At 35.4% G+C, this 20863-nt stretch overlaps 1 protein-coding gene across 1 annotated transcript in view; it reads left to right on the top strand.

Annotated features, from left to right (window-relative positions):
* Positions 1-1120: 1120 nt before the first annotated feature.
* LOC110443274 (non-symbiotic hemoglobin 1-like) overlaps positions 1121-20863 on the top strand; it is a 45474-nt gene continuing 25731 nt past the window's right edge. Inside the window, exon 1 of the mRNA XM_021487399.1 lies at positions 1121-2259. Within this exon, the coding sequence (XP_021343074.1) occupies positions 2015-2259 (245 nt within the window). The 5' untranslated portion in view covers positions 1121-2014. The remainder of the gene's footprint in view (positions 2260-20863) is intronic.

Raw genomic sequence — 20863 nt, 5'->3', positions numbered from 1 at the left:
ATGCTTTAATCCATGATGTGCGGTCCGCATCATCAAAATATCATCATAACGCCTTCATCAAATCATCATTAATGTTTATTGAATAAAAGACAACTTCAATGTTAACTTTCATTGGGATGTCGTAATAGAGTTACACGGCAATGGACTAACACGTTACTTCCACTGTTGATTTTGCCGTTTGAAATATTACGCTGGATTCTTGCACACGAAGTACATACATTTTGATCCCCGTTTGTCAGTATTTCTATTACATGTACATGTACCGAAAATGAATTATTATGCAAAGTTTGGTATGTTTATTAAAACCCAGATGATAACATGGTTAGATATATCAAAGAATTGTCGGTCTCGTGTTTGTCAGCCTCGATAATTTATGACACAGAAAAAAACATTGCGGGTCAGAAGACATGAAATGGAAAGTAATACAAAAAAAATATTTTTTTAGCAAGTGGATAATTATGTTCGCCTTGTAAATCTTTAAACTGATGTGATGTGGAAATTTGTATGATCTACCATTACATATTTTGTGTGTGTATATTTTCACAATAACTTGCACCAAGCGAAAAACGCAAACATTTCCAAACAGCGAAAATTTCTATTGCTGCAGTATATAACGTGTGACGATTTCTGTCGCCCAGTCAAACTAGCTGTGAAGTTTCACATCATAATGACAGAAGTGTAACGTGTCATGGTACATTGTACACGACCATTTGTGACGTATTACAACGTAAACGACAAAAATGTGTCACGCATCATGGTACAAAATAATGTGCGACATGTCACTTTTCTCACAACTCTACTAAAAGGGTGTGACGTATCCCGGCACACGACAGTATGGGATGTAACACGGTTGACACCAACCTACACGACGAATGATGACGTTCACATTATTTGCCACCTGTCACAATCATATATATGCAGAGTGATACGTGTGAAACAAAAATCATCACTTCAAATGAACAATCAATGTATCATCATTTCAAATCGTTCTATTTTAACACCATGTGCCGCGCATACAGGTACATACAAATAATGCGTTGCTAGTACTAGTATGACAGATACAGTCTGCCTCCGCGCGTACAGACAAATGTGACGATCATATCGAGTTCTGAGCTGATTGATATCCACTGGCGCGGTGCGGCGTGTGATACAGACAGCATAGGGAGCTGTGTGGAGAGAACCGCTACCAGCATCGGTAGATAAGACTACACTGTTTAGGGAAGGCGTGCTCCAGGTGTAACAGTCATTAATATTTCCAAGGTGATGATTTCAACCCACCAACGTGCTTCTGAGAAAATACTGAGACAGCCCGCAGCTGGGCTAAAGGGAGTGCGAATGTTTACCTAACAATCAACAATCTTTCGTCAGCGTATCGATAATACAGGCTAGCACTAGGTCGTCTTCTAAAATGTTCACATTTGCAAATATCCAGGAGCTCTTCACTAACAAAGACAACGATTAGTTCCTGTAGTTCGCTAGATACATAACAAAACACTTGTGGACATACCTCTCCGCGATTGTTATAAATAGGTGTAGTCCCTCGTGGGGATGATACAGTTTAACACACAAGTATATCTATTAAGTGTTTGAGTGTGTTAAATCTTCGGACGTTAATTGACGATGTATCTTCCTTACAGAGTTAAGGGTCGGTGTTCTCTAAACGTGCAGTTTGTACGAATCTGTATGTGACCACCCGACTGTTATTGATCTGAACTTGTCCTTACTCCGTACTCGCAGATCCTATTGGTGGAGTTTTACATTATAATTTGTTTCGCTGAAGATTAAATATATTTAATTGGTCGTCATGCGTGCTCGAACTATCTAGTGTCGAAGTCCTTGACGAACTCTTCAGTGTTTTAGTAGACTAAGTAACGTTCGTAAATCCTCACCGACTTTCTATTCTAATGGAACGGTGAACATGTGAAGATTGAAATTTGAATATATATATCTTGTTCTTAAAGAAACACACAACAGTTGTTTGTAATAATGTTATTAGATAACTAACTCTATCAAAATGGGATGTATTTACGCAAAAAGAAGGAAAGAAGCATTACGAAAGGGTTTGGATATCACTTCTAACTCTCATAGAAAGAAAACCTACCTAAAAAACACTAACCAAAGTGACGGCTCTCCTCAACTGAACCGGGGACTTACTGAACCTGCCCCGGAATTCACAGACCGCCAGAGGGAGTTAGTGGTGCAGACATGGGGGATAATACAGGAAGATATGACCCGTGTCGGCGTCGTCATGTTTATGAGGTAAGTACAAATTTAACTTTTTCTTGGAAAAAAATGTTAACATGTGAGATGTTAAGTATAAAAACAGCAATATTTCCTGTCGTCTTTGTCTGAGAAAAAATATATAAAAAGTTCTCTTTAACCCATTAGAATATAGTCTCATTGGAAAGTAATATTATGATTTTGATTAATGTCTAAAAAGATCCTTGAAGCGGGGCTTCCGTCCCTTGAAGCGGGGTTTCAGTCTTAGGATGAAACAGCATCTCGATAATCTTTGTTTTCTAAATTTCTCGATTTCGTCTTGTTTACAATTTATCTAGGCCGATTTATAACATTTCTGCAATATTGTGGCTTTGTAAAGCACCATACACTACACAAATGGAATATCCTTTTATGTCCTCAATACAAAAATACTTGTAGGTGAGGTAAATTGACCTTTTTTGATAATGTTAACCTCACTATTTTGTTATTTACCTAACGAGGCCTAAACCTAAATGATTTAATGGATTTGACATTTAGCATATAACCATGGCAACCAAAAACGCTTTTCCGCATGCCGGTGTTACCAATGTGTTGCTAACATTACGATTAAACAGGTCTCTTTTCATTCCTACTAAAGTTTGACGCATTTTAACTATTAGATTTAAACCGTTTCACTCGCCCATGAAATCGAGTAGGGTTGCGATCGACAATGTGACCGCATCAAGGGATATGACGTCACGTCAACATGTAAAATAATATCACAATCACTTATTTGCACTGTGGTTGTAATATTCAATCGATTTTCACTACGAATCTGTGCTATCAGAAATTTTGAGTGATTTGAATCCGTTTATCAAAATGAATTATGATATTGATAATTAAACCTCACGAATTTGATTATGCTATAGCAATATTCATACATTTGTCAACATCACGTGACTGGATCGTATGCCATACTGCCCTACCCAGCTGTAAGGATGTTTAAGTAAGACGGCACTTAATTGAATTGCCCCAAAAAATCTGAAGACAATGTCATCATTGTTATGACCTTACAAAATGTATGTATAACTGCGGGGAAGATGCAGTACACATAGCAAACAATTCTTGATAGTTTGTCCTAAGATCAACTCAATTCATCATACCATAAACTGGACCTGTAGCATGATGTAATCCTTAAATGGCATAAGTATTGGTAAAGGTAAGTGTGATATACACAATATAGCACATGGTCGTTCACGCTTCGTCGTTACCAACATGAAGGTGTCGAGAGCGTTACGGGAGATCAAATTTCTGGGTTTTTTTATTACGCCACTTTGGATTAATCACATCGATTACAAGTTCATTTAATTGAATAATTGGTTGAGTTTAAACTTTTAAAGAGACATGTTGATAGTTATCCTTAATAATCGAAAAAAAATAAAAAAAATGAACAATTATATTAAGATTATTTTCTTTATCAATATCGGTTTCCGTTTTATCCACCTGCACGTTTTATCAAACTGTTACTTTCCCTTTCAAAATAGCTATATTCATGGAAATTGTGAACGAGAACATTTGTTGTAATTAAACTAATGGTTGGTGAAGATCTCGTGAAAAACAATCAGAAAGGTTATGCTTAAAAACTGTTATTTTAAGGTATTTATGCACTTTATTCCGAGGAATGTTTGTTGAAAGTATCAACATGCGCGCGAGAGCAATTAGCATTATCGAACGAGAGTGATAATGGGCAAAGGTTATATAGTCAATACAAAATAAAACTGTTAATATACGTGCGTAATACATATGTCAGTCACATGACGTCCATGCCAATATAAAACTGGCGTCGGTAACGTCGCTTCCAGACCAATTATAAATATAGTGATTTTGATACCACATACAGACAAACATAAATCGACTGTCACTGACGCTTCGTCCAGAGCATACATAAAACTGGCCGCGTGGTTATATTAAGGCGTCTGACATTCTGTTACCACTAGCCCTCTGCCACTGGGTCGCGGGTTCGAGTCTTTCGTGGGGCAGTCGCCAAGTACTGGCCATAGGTCGGTGGTTTTTCTCCGGAAATTCCGGCTTTCCTCCAACACCAAAACCTGACAAGTCTTCAAATGACCATAGCTGTTTATAGGACGTAAAACACAAACAAACCAAACCAAACCAAACGTTCATAAAACTAGTGTCGCTAAAGTTACGTTAAAACAATAATACGACAAGTATCACTAAGGCTTCCTTCAGGCCAGTATGAAAATTTTGTCCAGTAATAAAGCTACTGTGGCTGACACAGTGTCGAAACAAGAATAGAATGGCTTCCTACGTATACGTACGTACGCGTCCACACCGTTATACAAGCTAAACCTACTGTCGTTACTATCGCTTCGTTCGCATATACAAAATGTAGCTCATGTCGCTAACACAATGTCAAGACCAATATTAAATTGGCTTCACTGGTGCTACGTCTACAACATTATACTCTCTTAGTTAAAGTTAGTGTCGCTACACGTGTAATGTTACATCTAGGCCAGTACACATTGTAAAATAAGCGTCGTTAACGCTAGTTCGGACCAGTACATAACTGATGTCGCTAGCGTAACGCCAAGACCAATACATGTATAACATGTAAGCCGCCACCTCTAGAACATTATACTCTGTAAAACTAGTGTCACTAACGTCAAGAAAAGTATACTATATGCAATAAAAAAAAACGCCACGTTCGGACCAAAATAAAAACAAGGTTCCTAACGCAACGTCAAGGTTTACATCAAACTAGTGTCGCGGACGCTACGTCGAGAACAGACATTAAGCTCGTTTCGCTAACTCTACATCACTCATCATAACCATAACCTACATACATACGGTCTCCACATGTATTAAGGTCGAGTTTCATTATTTTGTCTACTGCAACTAGTTATACACCGTTATCTGATGAGTTTCTTTATGGATACTTTATACCGATAAAATCAATAAAGGGAAATGTAACGTCATATGTCAAAGGTAAGAACACGAAGTATACTCTCTAATTGGCACGTGCGTTCGACATGATTGATACGTACTGTGAGTAAATGGACTTGCTCTATTCGCTTTCCGGTCAGCGTATAGGCAGGGATATGCTATCCCAATATTCACAAGGTTTATTCATGTACAAAGAATGCATAAAATATAATTATGAATGAGAATTGGTTTGATGTGTTCATCGAAATGTCGACTAAAATTTGCTTGAAAACGAAGACTGGATTTTCCTTGTCATCGAGTTGTAAACATAATAAATAAAATATAAGGATTTTGTCTTTTTCGTTCACGACTTTTGAAAAAGAAATGACGCATTTTTAAGCGAATTCAAAAGATAATAGACTGAATTGATTATAAATCGATTGATTAAAGTATTCCGCAGTTAATATTAAAAAAATATCTATGCTGTGAAAACATCACATCTTCAAGCTATATTAAGATTTAGATTGTCCTTTATATTGAAGTAGCGTTATCGTGACGGTAAGGCAAGAATAGGTTAAGTACAAAGTACAATGTAAAATAAATATTTATACAGCCAAACCAATCTTGTGGTGTCAAGCGTTTTTGAACCCCGGTTTGTGCTGATACGTGTAGGCCCAATTAGACACCTGGTGTCAAATGAGGATTGTATCGGATCCGTAAACAGACACTTTGAATAATCAAACCTAGCTCTTTTTTGTGTCAGGCAGAGTATCGATCTTCCTTGGCAAATGCAGTGTTAAATGTTTGCATGTGAAATAAAAAAGAAAGAAGGAGCAATTGAAGAGAAGCATGTACCTTTAGGAAGTCGCCACTGTCCTATGTTGGAGTCATAAAGATGAATGATGTTCCAAATTTAATACCAATGAATATGTTTGGTCTCTAAAACGCAAAGTTGTGACCTCACAGAAAACAGCTTTGAGATAAATCCTACATGTGGACTAACACCTTATCACATAAATACTCAGATCCACTCGAACCTTCTAAAATGAAACATCATGCAGAGGTCCGTGTGTAGATAATTGTTTTTTTTTTACCAAAATAGAATCTCAACAGCAGCCCACTAAACAAAGCGTGGCATATTCAATATTTTATCTTCACGTTGCCTAACGTTACTGATAATAGCTGGACTACTGATATACAACCTACCTTGCTCATTTTATCAAACATGAAGCATGATCGTATACTGGTGTTTGGGCGACACGTGTCAAACAGCGTTAATGATAAAGGTTAAGGAGAATAACCCCGTTAAATAAACTCCAATAACACTGCTGTTTATTCTCACATGGCGACCGCAACGCATGAGTTCAACAATACTACAATCACGGACCACTTTTATCCATGTTTAGACCAGAACACTGTAGTTTGTTTACAGAAGAGCTTTTAGGTATTGCACTAGAATATCCGGTATCATAGCGTAGATTTTCTACTAGTGCCGGAATCATCACATATCATCACCGGATGTTATAGTCACGTGGTTAAAACAGACAGCAAACGGAGCGGACATGCATTAAGCAACATTTGTCTTTTGAAGCGCCATTAAAGTTAAATTATTTCAAATTTCGCAGAAAAAATATAACAAAAAAACTTTATTTGAAAAAAAAAATTCCCTTCTGTATTCTATAGCAAGTTACGTTAAGGCATATCAAAAGCTTAACATGACCTGATTTTCACCCCATATATCATGTCCCGTATGGCGATTTCTTATTTTGAACCTGCGTGACTATTAAGGACTACAGATGTGATTTAGAATTAAATATAAAACACTTTCTCTCGTTGTAATCCTGATCAAATTACGTCGCTCTGTTCCTATATCTCCGCCGTGTTTAACGTTACCGTACAGAGTAATAGTCCTCGGGCGAGGATAAAAAATATAAGATACGCATAAACGGCTAATCTGCTTAAAAACAGTCTCTGAGGACACGACTTCCAGCGGGCCTGCACTGATATTTCCTGGGAGTAACGATTGGTTTATAGATTGTCTCAGGCCCTTTGGTATACCATGCTTTGTAGATAATATTGGAGTAAGCGTCTGTTCCTTCTTCACGCTGAAATAACCTGACAGGCAAATTTTGAGCAAACCTATCTGCCTTTGAACGACTGGTTATCTTAGAGTGGCTCTGACAACAAGCGAGTTTACGTATATCTTTATTCCTTTCTACGAAAGATACTGATCGACTCTCTCAGTGGATAACACCTTTTAAGTATAACATACATAACGGTCCACTTACGATTACTGGTTTGATGATTGTTGGCTTGTCATTTTAAAAGAAAACACAGACAAGAAAACTATTATCAAAACCGCAATAAAACTACAGGTGATTGAGTGCGGTGTTTTTGTTTTGTTTTATGTTATTCTATTTTTTTAATCTTGTTTAAAGTTAAGAAGAACACCGATTATGACGGGTTTTTTTTATTATTATTTTATTTGAGTCAGCATGGACACAAGTCCTAGTGCGCTTTATGTTGTTTGGTTGCAAAGCTGTGTCATTCTAATAAATCATAAATGCCATACAAAAACAGCTCAACGCTTAATTGTTTTCAGTAATGTCAGTTGCTTATTTTTTTTTAGTTTTGATGGAAAAACTGATACTTAAAATATTTGAATTTCTAAAAGTGAACAAGTTCCCTCGAATACACTTTCTGCGTTTTTCGTGGATCAAAGGTCAACTTCAGTAAACGTGGTTATACAAAAATCTCTATGTATGTAGATTTTGTAATTTAATTTCATCGTATATGATGGACATAACCATGAAACACTTGTCTAATAAAATTATTTCTCAGTGCAGAAAGTGTTCAACTTGTTCAAAACAAAAGAACAAAACTTGTCACTAGATCACGTACATAATGCTTGCTTTTTGAAATCCATAAACTTTATTTTAGCAAATACTATCATTAACATACCAAACTATAGATACATGTATGTCACTTTGTAACAGAACGATAATTCAACGATATATGAATTTTAGTTAGCTGACATTTGTATCAAAACAGTATTTTAGCATCGGCTAGGGAAGGGGCAAGAGACGTTTGTTCCTTAGAGAGAAGATGAAATAAGTACTTGATCCAGGACCGAACAATGATCGTGCAATCTAAGCTAAATCGACGTTTCAGCCTTTGAGATAGTGAACAATCGAAATATTCAAACAAAGTTTACAATTCTCACATCATCATATTCGGTATTTTGTCTTGGAAAAAACCACGAGTAAATGTAATTAAAATTTCGTTCCAGAAAAATATTAGACGAAACAAGAGTGCAAGGCATTAAGAGCAATAATGACAGAAGAACATGAAGTTTCGACTAGATGTAGACGTTTTTATAATCAGTATAAGCAACTGTTCTCTTTTTCTTTCTCTCCTTTAATCGGCCGTTAAAGAAACGTAATATACGGGTTGAAAAATTTCGATGAAATTTAAATCAATTAGGATATATTACAGATTTGAAGAATGTTAACTAATTTTCATTGTGATATTATATTTTGATTTTTAGTTTATGTACAAGTGTGAATATGAACTAATTTTCGGACTTAAGTTAGAAATATTTTTATCTTCCTAATGCGTGAACGAATACTGAAATATGCAGGCTGAGTTTACCTCTGTGTAATACTGACATGCTCATTAAAATAAAAACATGGTGACTTAAAGCTTATTACCGAGTCTGGGCTAATCATAGGTAGCAAACATCAACGTAAAGGCTTTAGCTTTGTTTACAATATGAATTACTCTCTGGAAACAGGATGATGAGTGCATAGCAGTAATAAACGTTACGTTTTAATGTAATTCAATACATTATTCAACTGAAAAAATAACTCATAGTCTTGGTCTCGTACTTAAGATTTTCTCTCGAAGACATCACTTAATAATATATTAGGGTTATATGCTTCTTCATACATCCTTTTGTGTTATGAAATTTACGATGCGAGAAAGACAGTCTTCAGTTTGTTTTACTTTTAAAACAGCTGATGTTATCAGTCTCTTGACATGGTGACTTAATTTTGAAAACATTTGTATATACTGTACATCCGCCCATAAATGATTGCTTTCTGACTCGTTAGAAAAACACAAGTGTATGGTCTTGCTTTATTATATACCTTCCGTATTTGGTGGGATCGATACAAAGATTTTATAAACCTTGATATTTTTCGCAAATACCGGGAACTTTTCAGTTCGCCATGACAAGGGGATTCCCATTAAAAGTAGTTCCGGCTATACAACATTCCGTGTTGTACTTGTGCAATACAGAACGTTGTATTTCGTGGTCTGAAAATTGCTTGTAGTCCTATTACAAGATTCAACAGGTATGTGATAAAATAAAAACATGTTGAGGGTAATGTGCCAAACATTATTGTGTACGTGTTGCATGGTAACCTTTGTTCATAACTGTGTACGATATAAAGTAGGTTCAAGTTATACGGTACCCTGGTACATAATTGTGTACGCTTTGAAATAAGTACATGCTGAACGGTACCCTGGTACATGTACATTAATGTGTACGCTATGCAATAAGTACATGTACAGTAACCTGGTAATTTGTGTATACGCGTAACAATAAGTACATGATGCACGGTATCCTCGTACATTATTGTGAAATCTAAGATAAGTATATGTTGTACGGTATGCATTCTTTGGTATTCTTTGAAGTTTTCTATGAATGGATGATACACTGGTACATCATTATGCACGCTATGCAATGGTATGTGTTGTAAGTAACGGTAGTTCACTATCACAAATCATATTTATGTTGAACTTAACGTTTACTCAAATAGCTAAAATAAGAAAAACTAGTATTAAGGTCTACGTTGACATAACGTAAGCTAAATAATGTAGGCAAACCCAGGAAATGAATAGGATAATCTGGTATGGTACACCTTTTCCATGATATACGGTGCTTTTCTGGCATTGCACCTTGGTGGTCTTATTTCTTAGCGGCACCACGTTGTTGTAAACAGGACTTTAAAGACACCTGTTTTTCCACGATCTATAGTCAATCAAGAGGCGTGAAATTACCTCCATGGTTCATTTCGTCTTCCATCTAACGCTTCATCAACTATTTACTAGGACGATTCGCCACTGCCACCACTATAGGGGAGCTAGCTACAACACTACCTGGAGCGCTGCGCCCTCCGTTCATTAGAGTTAACACTGTGTTCCCCATATAATCACTAACAGTCTATCTCCATCAACTTTCTAGCGTATTACCTCTTACAACTAATTTTCTTATCAAAGGCGTCTTCGAAATACCTCGATGCAGACTTACCAAACCTTTTTATTTCTTTTTTTACAACAGTCGCTTCTTTCATTTGCTTCTAATATCACGACTTCTGTAATATGCGTCGACTGCTGACGGCGAAACTTAAACCATAAGGTTTTAAAGATACAGGTTGATGAAGGCTAGCAGGATATCGCAAGGGAAATATGCTTTTTGTTATGCGAACGCGTGTAGAATGCTGATAATGCCTTAATCTCGGAAATTATCGCGCGTTTATCAGAAATAAACTCCACAATATTGTAGGTCTTGATTGACAGGTGCGCCGTTCATCGTAGAATAGGACTACTGAATGGCATCGATAAAGATCACTTACATATAACTGTCAGCAACACAGATTTATATCCCACGGGCGTAAAATTATGATCGATCATTTGTACCAGATACTGCTTTTTTAATCGTCAGCACTCCGAATTCATATCATGAAAAGCTTTAGTTTTCTATCAGAGCTGCAAAAGGAAAATACAACTTGAAACGCGTAATGGAATTAACACCGCATGTACTATTCAATCCATTGTTGTCCAATATTACCATTGTGTGTAACAGAGGTCACTAGCCGAGTCAATAACAAGCAAAGGAATTTTCACGTCTATATTCTAATACTAATTACCATTTTTTTTTTCAAATATCTTTTGATATTCCGTTCACAACTATACTTTCACTTTTCCTTAGTACATTCTGCTTATCTCTGGCAAATTTCAAATATTCCTGTTTAGCATGAAAGATAGCGCATGGCAGCTCTGCTTATTAATTTGCTAATTGGGAAACAAGTGTTATTGTTTTGTAACACTGCAATGAGTAAACAAAGACAAAATCTATTTGGAGGCTTACGCATTTGTTTAAACTGATATATTATAAATAGAGAACTCATTGAGAAGAAATAAAGATGGAACACAACGACAGAATGATTGTTCTGTGAACAAAAATGAAAATTGTGAAGTAAATCTGGGTTCTGCAACAATCCTGACCACAAGCGGGTGTTCAGGATGAATCATAATACATGTGTGCGCGTGCGAGCGCGTCAAACACGGACATTGAACAAACCAAAAACTTGATGTCCATAAACGGCAACCATCATAGCTAATGAAGGTCAGTAGTTGACAGTGACATTTCTGTATCAGCGTCCTTAATGAGATTAACGACGATCAAATAGACTAAGGGAAGAGTCCTTACCTTGTCATCCTTATCATGAACTACAACGGGACGATCCCATCTCAACACTAAATACTTTGATAGCGCTTTTGATGTTTTGAATATATTTTTGATGAGCAAATCTGCAATTGTGATGATAATGGTTGTCGATTTTAAGCATGCAACAACCTTGTGTCTTACATTTGATAAAAAAAAACACTTTGAAACATTGAACTTCCTATATTCAATAACGTGCAGATAATCTTAATCTAATCACTCATCTCATAAAAACACAACTTGTTTGTAGATGACTGCACGCTCCTTGGTTTTGCGCTTTCTTTTTTGTCTTTCAACACTAATTTTTATAATAAACCTTTCTTCTTTCCCTTTTATAAGGCGGTGTTTCTGCTTCAAAGTAATTTACACCAATTAGGATTGCCAGATTTTAGGTATCTATAGCTTCACCGATGATTCTTTGAAGGACGAAACAGCTGTATGATACAGTGTCATTTATTCGTTTTGACATACTGTATCAATTAACACATTTTATCGGTACAGTCTCATGTTCATGTTAACATCCATCGTTGTTTATTAACAGAAATATTTTCGGTGTTTTTAAAACTTTTTCTGACATTTATAAAGAACTTCCTGTGGTACTTTGTCTTGCCTTTGAAGGTAACATATTCTGCGTATTCCTTTGTATGTCGTTTGGTGGTATAATGTCTTTTTTCTGGTGTTAAGAATGTCACCCTTCAGTCCATTTTCTTAAATTCAAAAAATAAATAAATACAAAATATTTCATCACGCGATTTGAGTGAATATTATCATTATTTCTTTCTTATTAAATACGTTACTGAAGTATTTGTTAAGGATGAAATAGCATATTGTACTACTTTTTGGCATCCAAATAATTCATTTGAAGAACAAACCCTTACTGCTGAACAGAAAACTGGTGTTGGCGATAAGTGGGTTTTGATTTATTTGAACCTTTCAATTTCCATCCAGAAATCTTAAGAACAGATATGTTCTTGTTGGCGATACTGCCAAAGCTTTTAGTGGGACTACTCTGTACCTTCAACTGGTAAGGTGGCCGAACAAATCTTGTTCTAATTTTATGTCAGGAATCGTTTGGCTATTAATCTCTCGGTCGCGTCTGTGAGAAACCGAGATAAGGGTCTCTGGACGATTGCTCTGTGACAATTTTGGCCTTTTAGAATCCCCAAGTTTCCAACCATTCGGTCCACATCTAAGAAAGTACAGGGCAATCGATGAGTGACAATTTTATATAACTGAGTATGGTTTTGCGTGTCCTCCTTCATCCCCTCTTCTGTTGGTGTATGGCATACTCTTCACCATTGACACAGATGCCAAACTGCTTAGAGAGACAGCTATAAAGCTTGATGGATTTTGGTGTAACGTCAATTTTGATTATTCCTGGAATCGGTGATATCTTTATATAAGCGTATTTTAAAAGGAAGTTTGGTCTAAACACCTTTAACGTAGCACGAAACGGTTTGTTATTATCTTCGATGAACATATATCTTCATTTACTCTATTTCCATAGAGCTGTTAACACATAGACATTATATAAATAACAAAAAAAAGATGCTCTTTAACCATATCGTTTTTCTGTTTATTCACATACATGTTGCTATATCAATAAAATTGTTTCATTTTGGAAACTCTTAAGAACTTTTGGAGAAACCTAATTATTATTTAATGCTAAAAGTTTTGAGTTTTCTTCACGCTTAGCCAAATTCAAGTCTCAGTGTTATATTTTGTCTCAAACTGCCAAAAGCAGACATTAAAACGAATAGTGATCATCAGTTTACCGTAAGAAACAAATCGACAGACGTTGACAGCTTCTAAAGCTAGATTTATGCAAAAGGTATTTAGAAAGCAGATATAACATTTTGATTTTATATTTATAAATATTTATGATGTTTTGCTAAGTTTGCTTATTCTCCAGAACATGAAATCAATATGATACCACAAAGTTATTCTTTTCATCCTGTTTAATTGATATTAAGAGCGCTTGTACTTTTTGTATTCACGAAGTTCGCATATTTTTCTGTTTCATTTTGATGCTTTTTTATTTTTTTATTTTTAACTTCCAATACCGTTTTATACACAAACCTACTATTTAAATTAATTCAACATTTTTTTGTCATTTATAATGCTATTTTAGTTTCATTATAGTTCAAGCAATGCAATTAAAAAAATATCAAATGGTAAAGTTTATCTCTGTGGTGTAATAATATATACAAAGGGATCTGACTGCACCACAGAAGTATTGTCAAATCGTGCAAATTGAAATTGACAGCGACTAAAAAGTGTTCATCATGTAAGAAATGATCTTGTCATTCTCAGCAGAACTAAATTTTTAAATATTTAAATCCTTACCAGTAGGGCGAATTTCGGATCATAGTATACGAACAACTTTTGAAACGTTTCGTCCCATCTCATAAACACCGTATGACTACGTGCGCGAAATTTACTTTTTGATTTAATGCCTAAACCAGTTAATTTTAACAACAATTTTATATTTTTTTATAAATAAATTTAAAGGAACTCTTAGGGAACTTAGAGTGTTGTTTTTTTAAACATTAAAACACGGAACTTTATTTTATGATGTGTAATTATATACAATCATTATAATTGGTCCAGATTATCTAGAAATGTTGAGCAGGGTTAATAAGTACAGGCAATTAAGCTTGTCGAAATCTTAAAAAAAAGTAATTTAACAGAAACTGTTTCCTGTCTATGTCATTGTTGTATCTGTTTATTCAATAAAATATTTACGGTCCATTAACTATATAATATTTAAGGGGCTGACGGATTAACGGCTTTGGTGCCAGTGAAAAGAAAGCTGCAAAAATAATAAAGTATCTTAAAGGGCACAGCAGATCAATTTTGGAATCTTTATCCCCGAGATCCATCCCAGCTTTACATGGGTCTAACATTAGTCTGTCTCATCTTACTTTCAGTTGTGTAGTGATGTATGATACAACAGACCATTCTTTTCCCCGTGTATTCAATGGTCTAATGGGTCTTTACGAGTGTTACGCATCAAACATTTCATTTGGAGGCTGCAATACCTTTATAATTGTTCCTAGAAGATTTAAGTAGAACAGCTGTGACCCTAATGATGGGGATACAGAACATGTTGGATGCTTTTTCTTCCTGATTACTGTTTCAAAGACGTTTTAATCGATCATAATTTGGTTATTGCTTTTCTGTCTAGGTAAGTCATCAGAGCCAATAACTCCATATATTTATCATCATAAAGATATCTGTTTCAGGTTTTTAGTTAAATCAGAAAAGCTTAAATTAAAACAAAAAGTTGTATTTATTAGTTAACAATGTGCATTAGATCAATATAGTGTATACATAATTGCCTTACATCATGTAATACAATGCAGCATCGAGTGGGTTGTTGGTATTCTTTCCCTAATTATTGTTTCGTTTTCCTGCAGTTGTTTTTTCAATAAATGGAATCTGCTTATTTAACCTGACAGCGAACTGTTATCTATAAGCAAATTACATTTAAATCGTGACAAAAACAAAACTGCGTAATTGATACTGTACCAATTTTGTATTTTGCGCATGAATTCGAAAATAAGACTTTGCTGAGCTGTTAACGGTATCAGGTTCTTTATAATAAAATCTTTAATGATGCAAATGAGTGTATGGTTGAGAGTTATAACTTTCTGTGTTGTATCTCCAACAGACAAGAGTTCCGAAGTGTTTGACATTTTTGTACTCTATTCCTTGGCCATTTATCATAACAAAGAATTATATACGATGAGCATTTCTCCTGTAACAATTATATGTATCTTCACTTTTGATTAACGGATAAACATATCGTGTTTACCACTTGTGGGTACATTTATCGTAACATCTTATAAGTGATTACGTTAATGTGCTTTACTTATTACATCAAGTTATATTTCTTTGTGTCGTTATCTTCCATTGTGACGTCATGAAATATGGCAATTGTTTCTCTATTCTTAAACAGGAACCATTTATTTCGACGATAAACATATTTGTTTCATATAAAATGTAAACGTTAATTGGAAAAATGGCGACCTAAACTAGTGATGGCTTGTAATAAGTTAATTTAATTCTTACTGACTGATTTCCAATTATGCAGTGCATCATGGCTCTTTCTTAAACTTGTGTGTCTTTGTACAGTGCGAGAATTAACAAACTCGAATAAGCTAAACACGGTGCGTGTTACCAACCACCACTCGTTGGGATAGGGAAACTTTATTAATCAAATTATCAAAACATTTCGATTTTAACATAAAAAGAAAAAAGGAACTTTGAAACTTATTCTGATCTTCTCATTACAAACAAGTAGTTTATCCACTAAGCTAGTTTTGGACCAGACAAGGCCCACTTGTAAATGCCATCTCATTGAAATGACATACTCTTGACAATGTAACATAACACTGCACGGTAACACATTATACAACATCAAGCAAAGGCCTGTAAGTACTGTATACATTCTTGTGACCTGTGTTTGTCCCTTTTCTTCAGGGGGTTCCAACATGTGTCGCCTCTTGCAAAATGCAGTCGGTACTGCAGGCATAATCTTTTCACGATTCCCGACTTGAACTTTCTGGAGAAAAAGGCGATTTGGTAGGCGTTCAGTGGATGTGGTCCTGGAAAGTTTTTCCTGCACAATTATTTGATATTTTGCCAACAATTTGATGCAGAGAATATCATGGGGATTTACCAATCACGATAACATGATGAAATAACGAAAGGTTATATAGCGCTAACGATATTATTTAGAATTGTGTGTGTGCGTGAAGGGATGTTAGCTGAGACAGCAAGTCTTCCCGCTGTTCCTTATTATACACGTCGAGATTGTGATATAATTACATAGCTATCCCACTTAATTTTGTTTGGCGCTGTTTGAGATTGTGAACGAACTATCCTACCGATGTTAACTAATCTTACTTCATTTTATTCGGCTCAATGACTCGTCCCAAAAAAACATTACTAAAGCTTATATGAATAAGTTTTTGAGGAAATTATTTTCTACCTAGGACAAGTAAAAAACCCATCCAAGCAAAATCTGTTATAAAAATACCGGGCAAATTGTTCAAACCTTTAAATATATTTTGTAAAATGTTATTAACCAAACAAATACCATACTTATTTAAGTGAAAGTTCTCGAGTACTTGTCTTGCTAGGGTGACAAGGCGTACACTAGTATACTATAAAGAAGGATTCTGTCAACTCTAAACATGATGAACCCCATTCCTCCTGATTAACTGGTATACATAACTTGCTGGCTAAAGTAATGACGCACATGTTTGTCACGGTAATTGGCGTTCTTGTACACCGTTCACATCCTGACACCATACTGTAATTTATATTATTCTAGCGAATCCTTATTTTTACGTTTTAAAAGACCTACTTGCGAGGATAAGAAGTCGCATTTCCGTCACTTATGTATACACTAAGAGCGGATCACATTGGTTCAGGTCAAATTGAAACTGAAAGCATGTGGTGCTTCAAGATCTAATTATAATGGATGACGATTCAGAAAGTGAAAAATACATAGTCAAGGTGGTCACCACATAGGGACAGATCGGACTTGTGTTCGGTATGGATATAAACGTTCGAGGACACGCCAAAACCAAATGGAAAGACAACATAAATTGAAAAGTGATGGCATACTATGTTCCATGATCAGCCATGACGAATTTGAGACACGGATAAAGAAAATATCTCTATCTTTATCGGATACGTCTAAACTGTCCTTAAATTAATAATTTATCATTCGGTAATGAAACTGGTTAGCCCCAAACTTATATATAATTCATAAGTTTCCATACCTAATGATCCATAATGTATTGAAGTTATTGCCAGTTTTGATGTCAGACACTATTACATTGCACCGTTCTGTCGTAATAAACAATTGAAGTATAATGCAAGGTGGCAATGCAACATTTAGAACCATGATGAATTCACATTCGTACCAAATAGGCCAAGGGCACGGATCCATGATACATTTCGAGAAAATCGTTATGGCGTAACTAACAGGGCAGGACAACATGCTATGTGTTTCACCCTCAAGCTGATAGTATTTAAAACAAATGACAATTTGGAAAGCGCGTGCGACAGAACGACAATACATTCCCTCATAAAGGCCTGAAGAATAACGAATTCAGGCATCTGCTCCAGTTTATTACTTTTATCAGCAATTGCCTATTGCATTATGCAAAACCTGATACTCGTTATGAAATCATTTTCTCATCAAATCAATAATTCAAATAATAAGGCAGCGTATGAAAGCGAGAAAATTAAATTATTTGCCACATAATTCTGCTGATACACAAACTAAACTCTTCAATTACAATTAACTTCGCTATAAGAGTGGGAGCCTGCAAAGCCTCGGTCATAACACAGCGTTACCGCTATGCAAAGTTCCAGCAGTAGTTGCAATAAATTATATTATTTGAACCTCGTTTGTTTTCATCTTTGATTTGTATTTTCACTGAAGTGATTGTTTAACACAATTGTTATGAGTTAAAGTGGTTGTGAAGTGTAATTTGTGAAGATTGTAATATATTTGTACAGATTGCATAGTTAAGATTCCGTAATATAATGGTTATGTAAAGTAGTGGTTGTGAAATTTAATGGTTGTATATCGTAATGACTGTACACCCAAATGGGGCTTTGATGTGATAGTTATGCATCCTTATGGACATTGTTTGTGTATTTCAATGGTCGTTAGTTGTAATTATTGTATATATCAATGGTTGTATATGATATGATTTTATATTATAATAGTTATACATTGTATAGTGTAACGGTTGTATGCTTAAGTCGATATTCATGTATATACCATTATATTTATCATTATTTTGCAATAATTGTGTGTTCGAATAAATATAGTTTGGTTTTAGAATATAACAGTCGTATCATGTCAAATATACCACTGTTACCATATCACTCATATCAGCTTCAATGCCAAGATCCTATTGTTGACATCATCGTTTTCATTACGTCATAATTCCATTGTTGGGGTAGAAGCGACTTCTTTTGGAGATATGTGTTCTATTCAATAAATGTCTTTTAGTTTGTTTTCATTTTCTTTGTGTTGAAAATGAAACACAAACGCACTCCATGAAGTTTAAGGGATCATGTGACGCACTCTTTTACCATGATTGGCGGGGTTCGACTCCCTGATAGGAGATGCTAAAGGTATCTGCTCACCTTCTCGACAACGTGAAAATTTGTTCCGGTTAAATTGGTTCCTCCTAAATTGGATCCTTCCATCCAGCTATCAAGGTTGATTTATATCATAGGTGTTTCTACACAGATTTACACAGTTGTGTATAATGATATTTGTAGATTGCGGTAGGTATANACATTTCTTCAAATAGCCATATACCAAAAAGCAGCATGATCAGTACGTTCGAAAATAGGTAATTTTGATAAAGTTAACGGAGCCAAAAAACCAGCCGACTGACCAGATCCGCGTGACCTTGACCTTACACCTTGGTATGGTTCGACCGTGGTAGGTATAATGATATTTGTAGATTGTGGTAGGTATAATGATATATGTAGATTGTGGTATAGGCATAATGATATTTGTAGATTGTGGTAGGTATAATGATATTTGTAGATTGTGGTAGGTATAATGATATTTGTAGATTGTGTTAGGTATAATGATATTTGTAGATTGTGGTAGGTATAAGGATTTTGAGGGAAGTATGGGGGATGAGAGAGGGATACTTATGGGATTCTTCTTCACAACAATAGAATATATCAGCTTTTTCTAATAACACAAACATACCAGTAAGTTGTCAGAAGCTTTCAGAGACCACCTAGAGTTTTTTTCTGTGCACGTAGGGCATGACAATTTCGGTTCATATACATGTATCAATGTTCAATAATCGTTGTTTACGGAAAGGCCATCCCTTTGTATACTCCGCTGACATTTGTTTAAACATACGTAATTGTCAGGAAAATGCTGATTAAAGGGTAACACTTCTTTTAATCAATTGCCACGTGCGTGTGAGATGATGTAATTTGTACGAGGCAGGCATAGGATTTCCAATTAGGTAACCACGTCATGTTATTCCTTTACGTATTGCGAAAATAAAATTTTAATTTAATGTTAGTGATCACCCTGATCCTTGTGTTTAATGCGCTTCAGTGAAAGGAATAATAGTACCAGGGTATCTCAGATTGGCACCAAACGTCTAGGTTTACGTGATTGGGGCACTTTCTCCATATGACCATAATACTCCTTTGTCATTGAGCAATCACTCGTGCCTGAGAGAGTATATTTAAAAATGAACGGCCAATTGTTGACATTGAGCAAAAGTTTTTAGGCTTTCAGCAGCTCCAACCCGGTGAATTATGTGTACAAGACAAACGGAAGTCGGCTTTCCAATTTCTATACTCGGAATATACACTTGTAAAGCTCTCAAATACAGATCCGGTGTGTTTACAAGTATATCACGATCCTTATGTCCGTGATCCTTCACGTAAATAATTTCAATTCGCTGGTGTCAATAACACTCAGCATACATATCGCTGTACAAACTGGACGACTAATTGAATTAATAGAAATTTGGCGTTTGTGAAGGAAAGTCAAGTACGCCTGAACGCATAACACAATTAATTTTGTCTGAATAGGAATAAGATGTGTGCCTAAAACATGGCGTGGTTTTATTTACGTCCTCCTAATGATTAACATGGTTCAGTGCGCATATCAGTTCGCTTGAAATGGAACCTCGAGGGAAGGTCACATATACTCAACATATTTGACGGTTGAAGAGTGTTTTTTATGGGGGATTTTGTACAAACTTCATGTAATTTCCAAGTAAAATTAATCGCTACTGATGTTAAGGTAAGCAAAGTGGATAAAACATACAGCGTAATATCTTTGTTATTGACGATTTGAGTTGTTTTACTACTGATACAGCAGTAATACTAAGTCATCACCGTGAGATTGGCAAGTTAATAGCGTCGCCAACAATTTTACACAAATATTATGACGAAATGGAATAAAATAATGGCCCTGACTTTGGCTGACTTTGAAGCACTTGGTTATTATTACGTCTAGGGTGTCCACAATATTAGGATGTGTCCATGGTTAATATCTCTTCTGATATTAAGCGGACGAGTGCAATCCGGTCAATGTGTATTCAGAGAGAATCGCATTTAGTACAACGTGTGTAACTAAAAGGCGGTAGATTTTTAAAGCTTGACAAAAAAAGTAATACAGTACCAAAA

This window comes from Mizuhopecten yessoensis, unplaced genomic scaffold, assembly GCF_002113885.1.
Source record: "Mizuhopecten yessoensis strain PY_sf001 unplaced genomic scaffold, ASM211388v2 scaffold716335, whole genome shotgun sequence".
In the NCBI taxonomy this organism is placed as follows: Eukaryota; Metazoa; Mollusca; class Bivalvia; order Pectinida; family Pectinidae; genus Mizuhopecten; species Mizuhopecten yessoensis.
The sequence above is the reverse complement of the archived record's forward strand: the minus strand, read 5'-3'. Positions and strand labels throughout refer to the sequence as shown.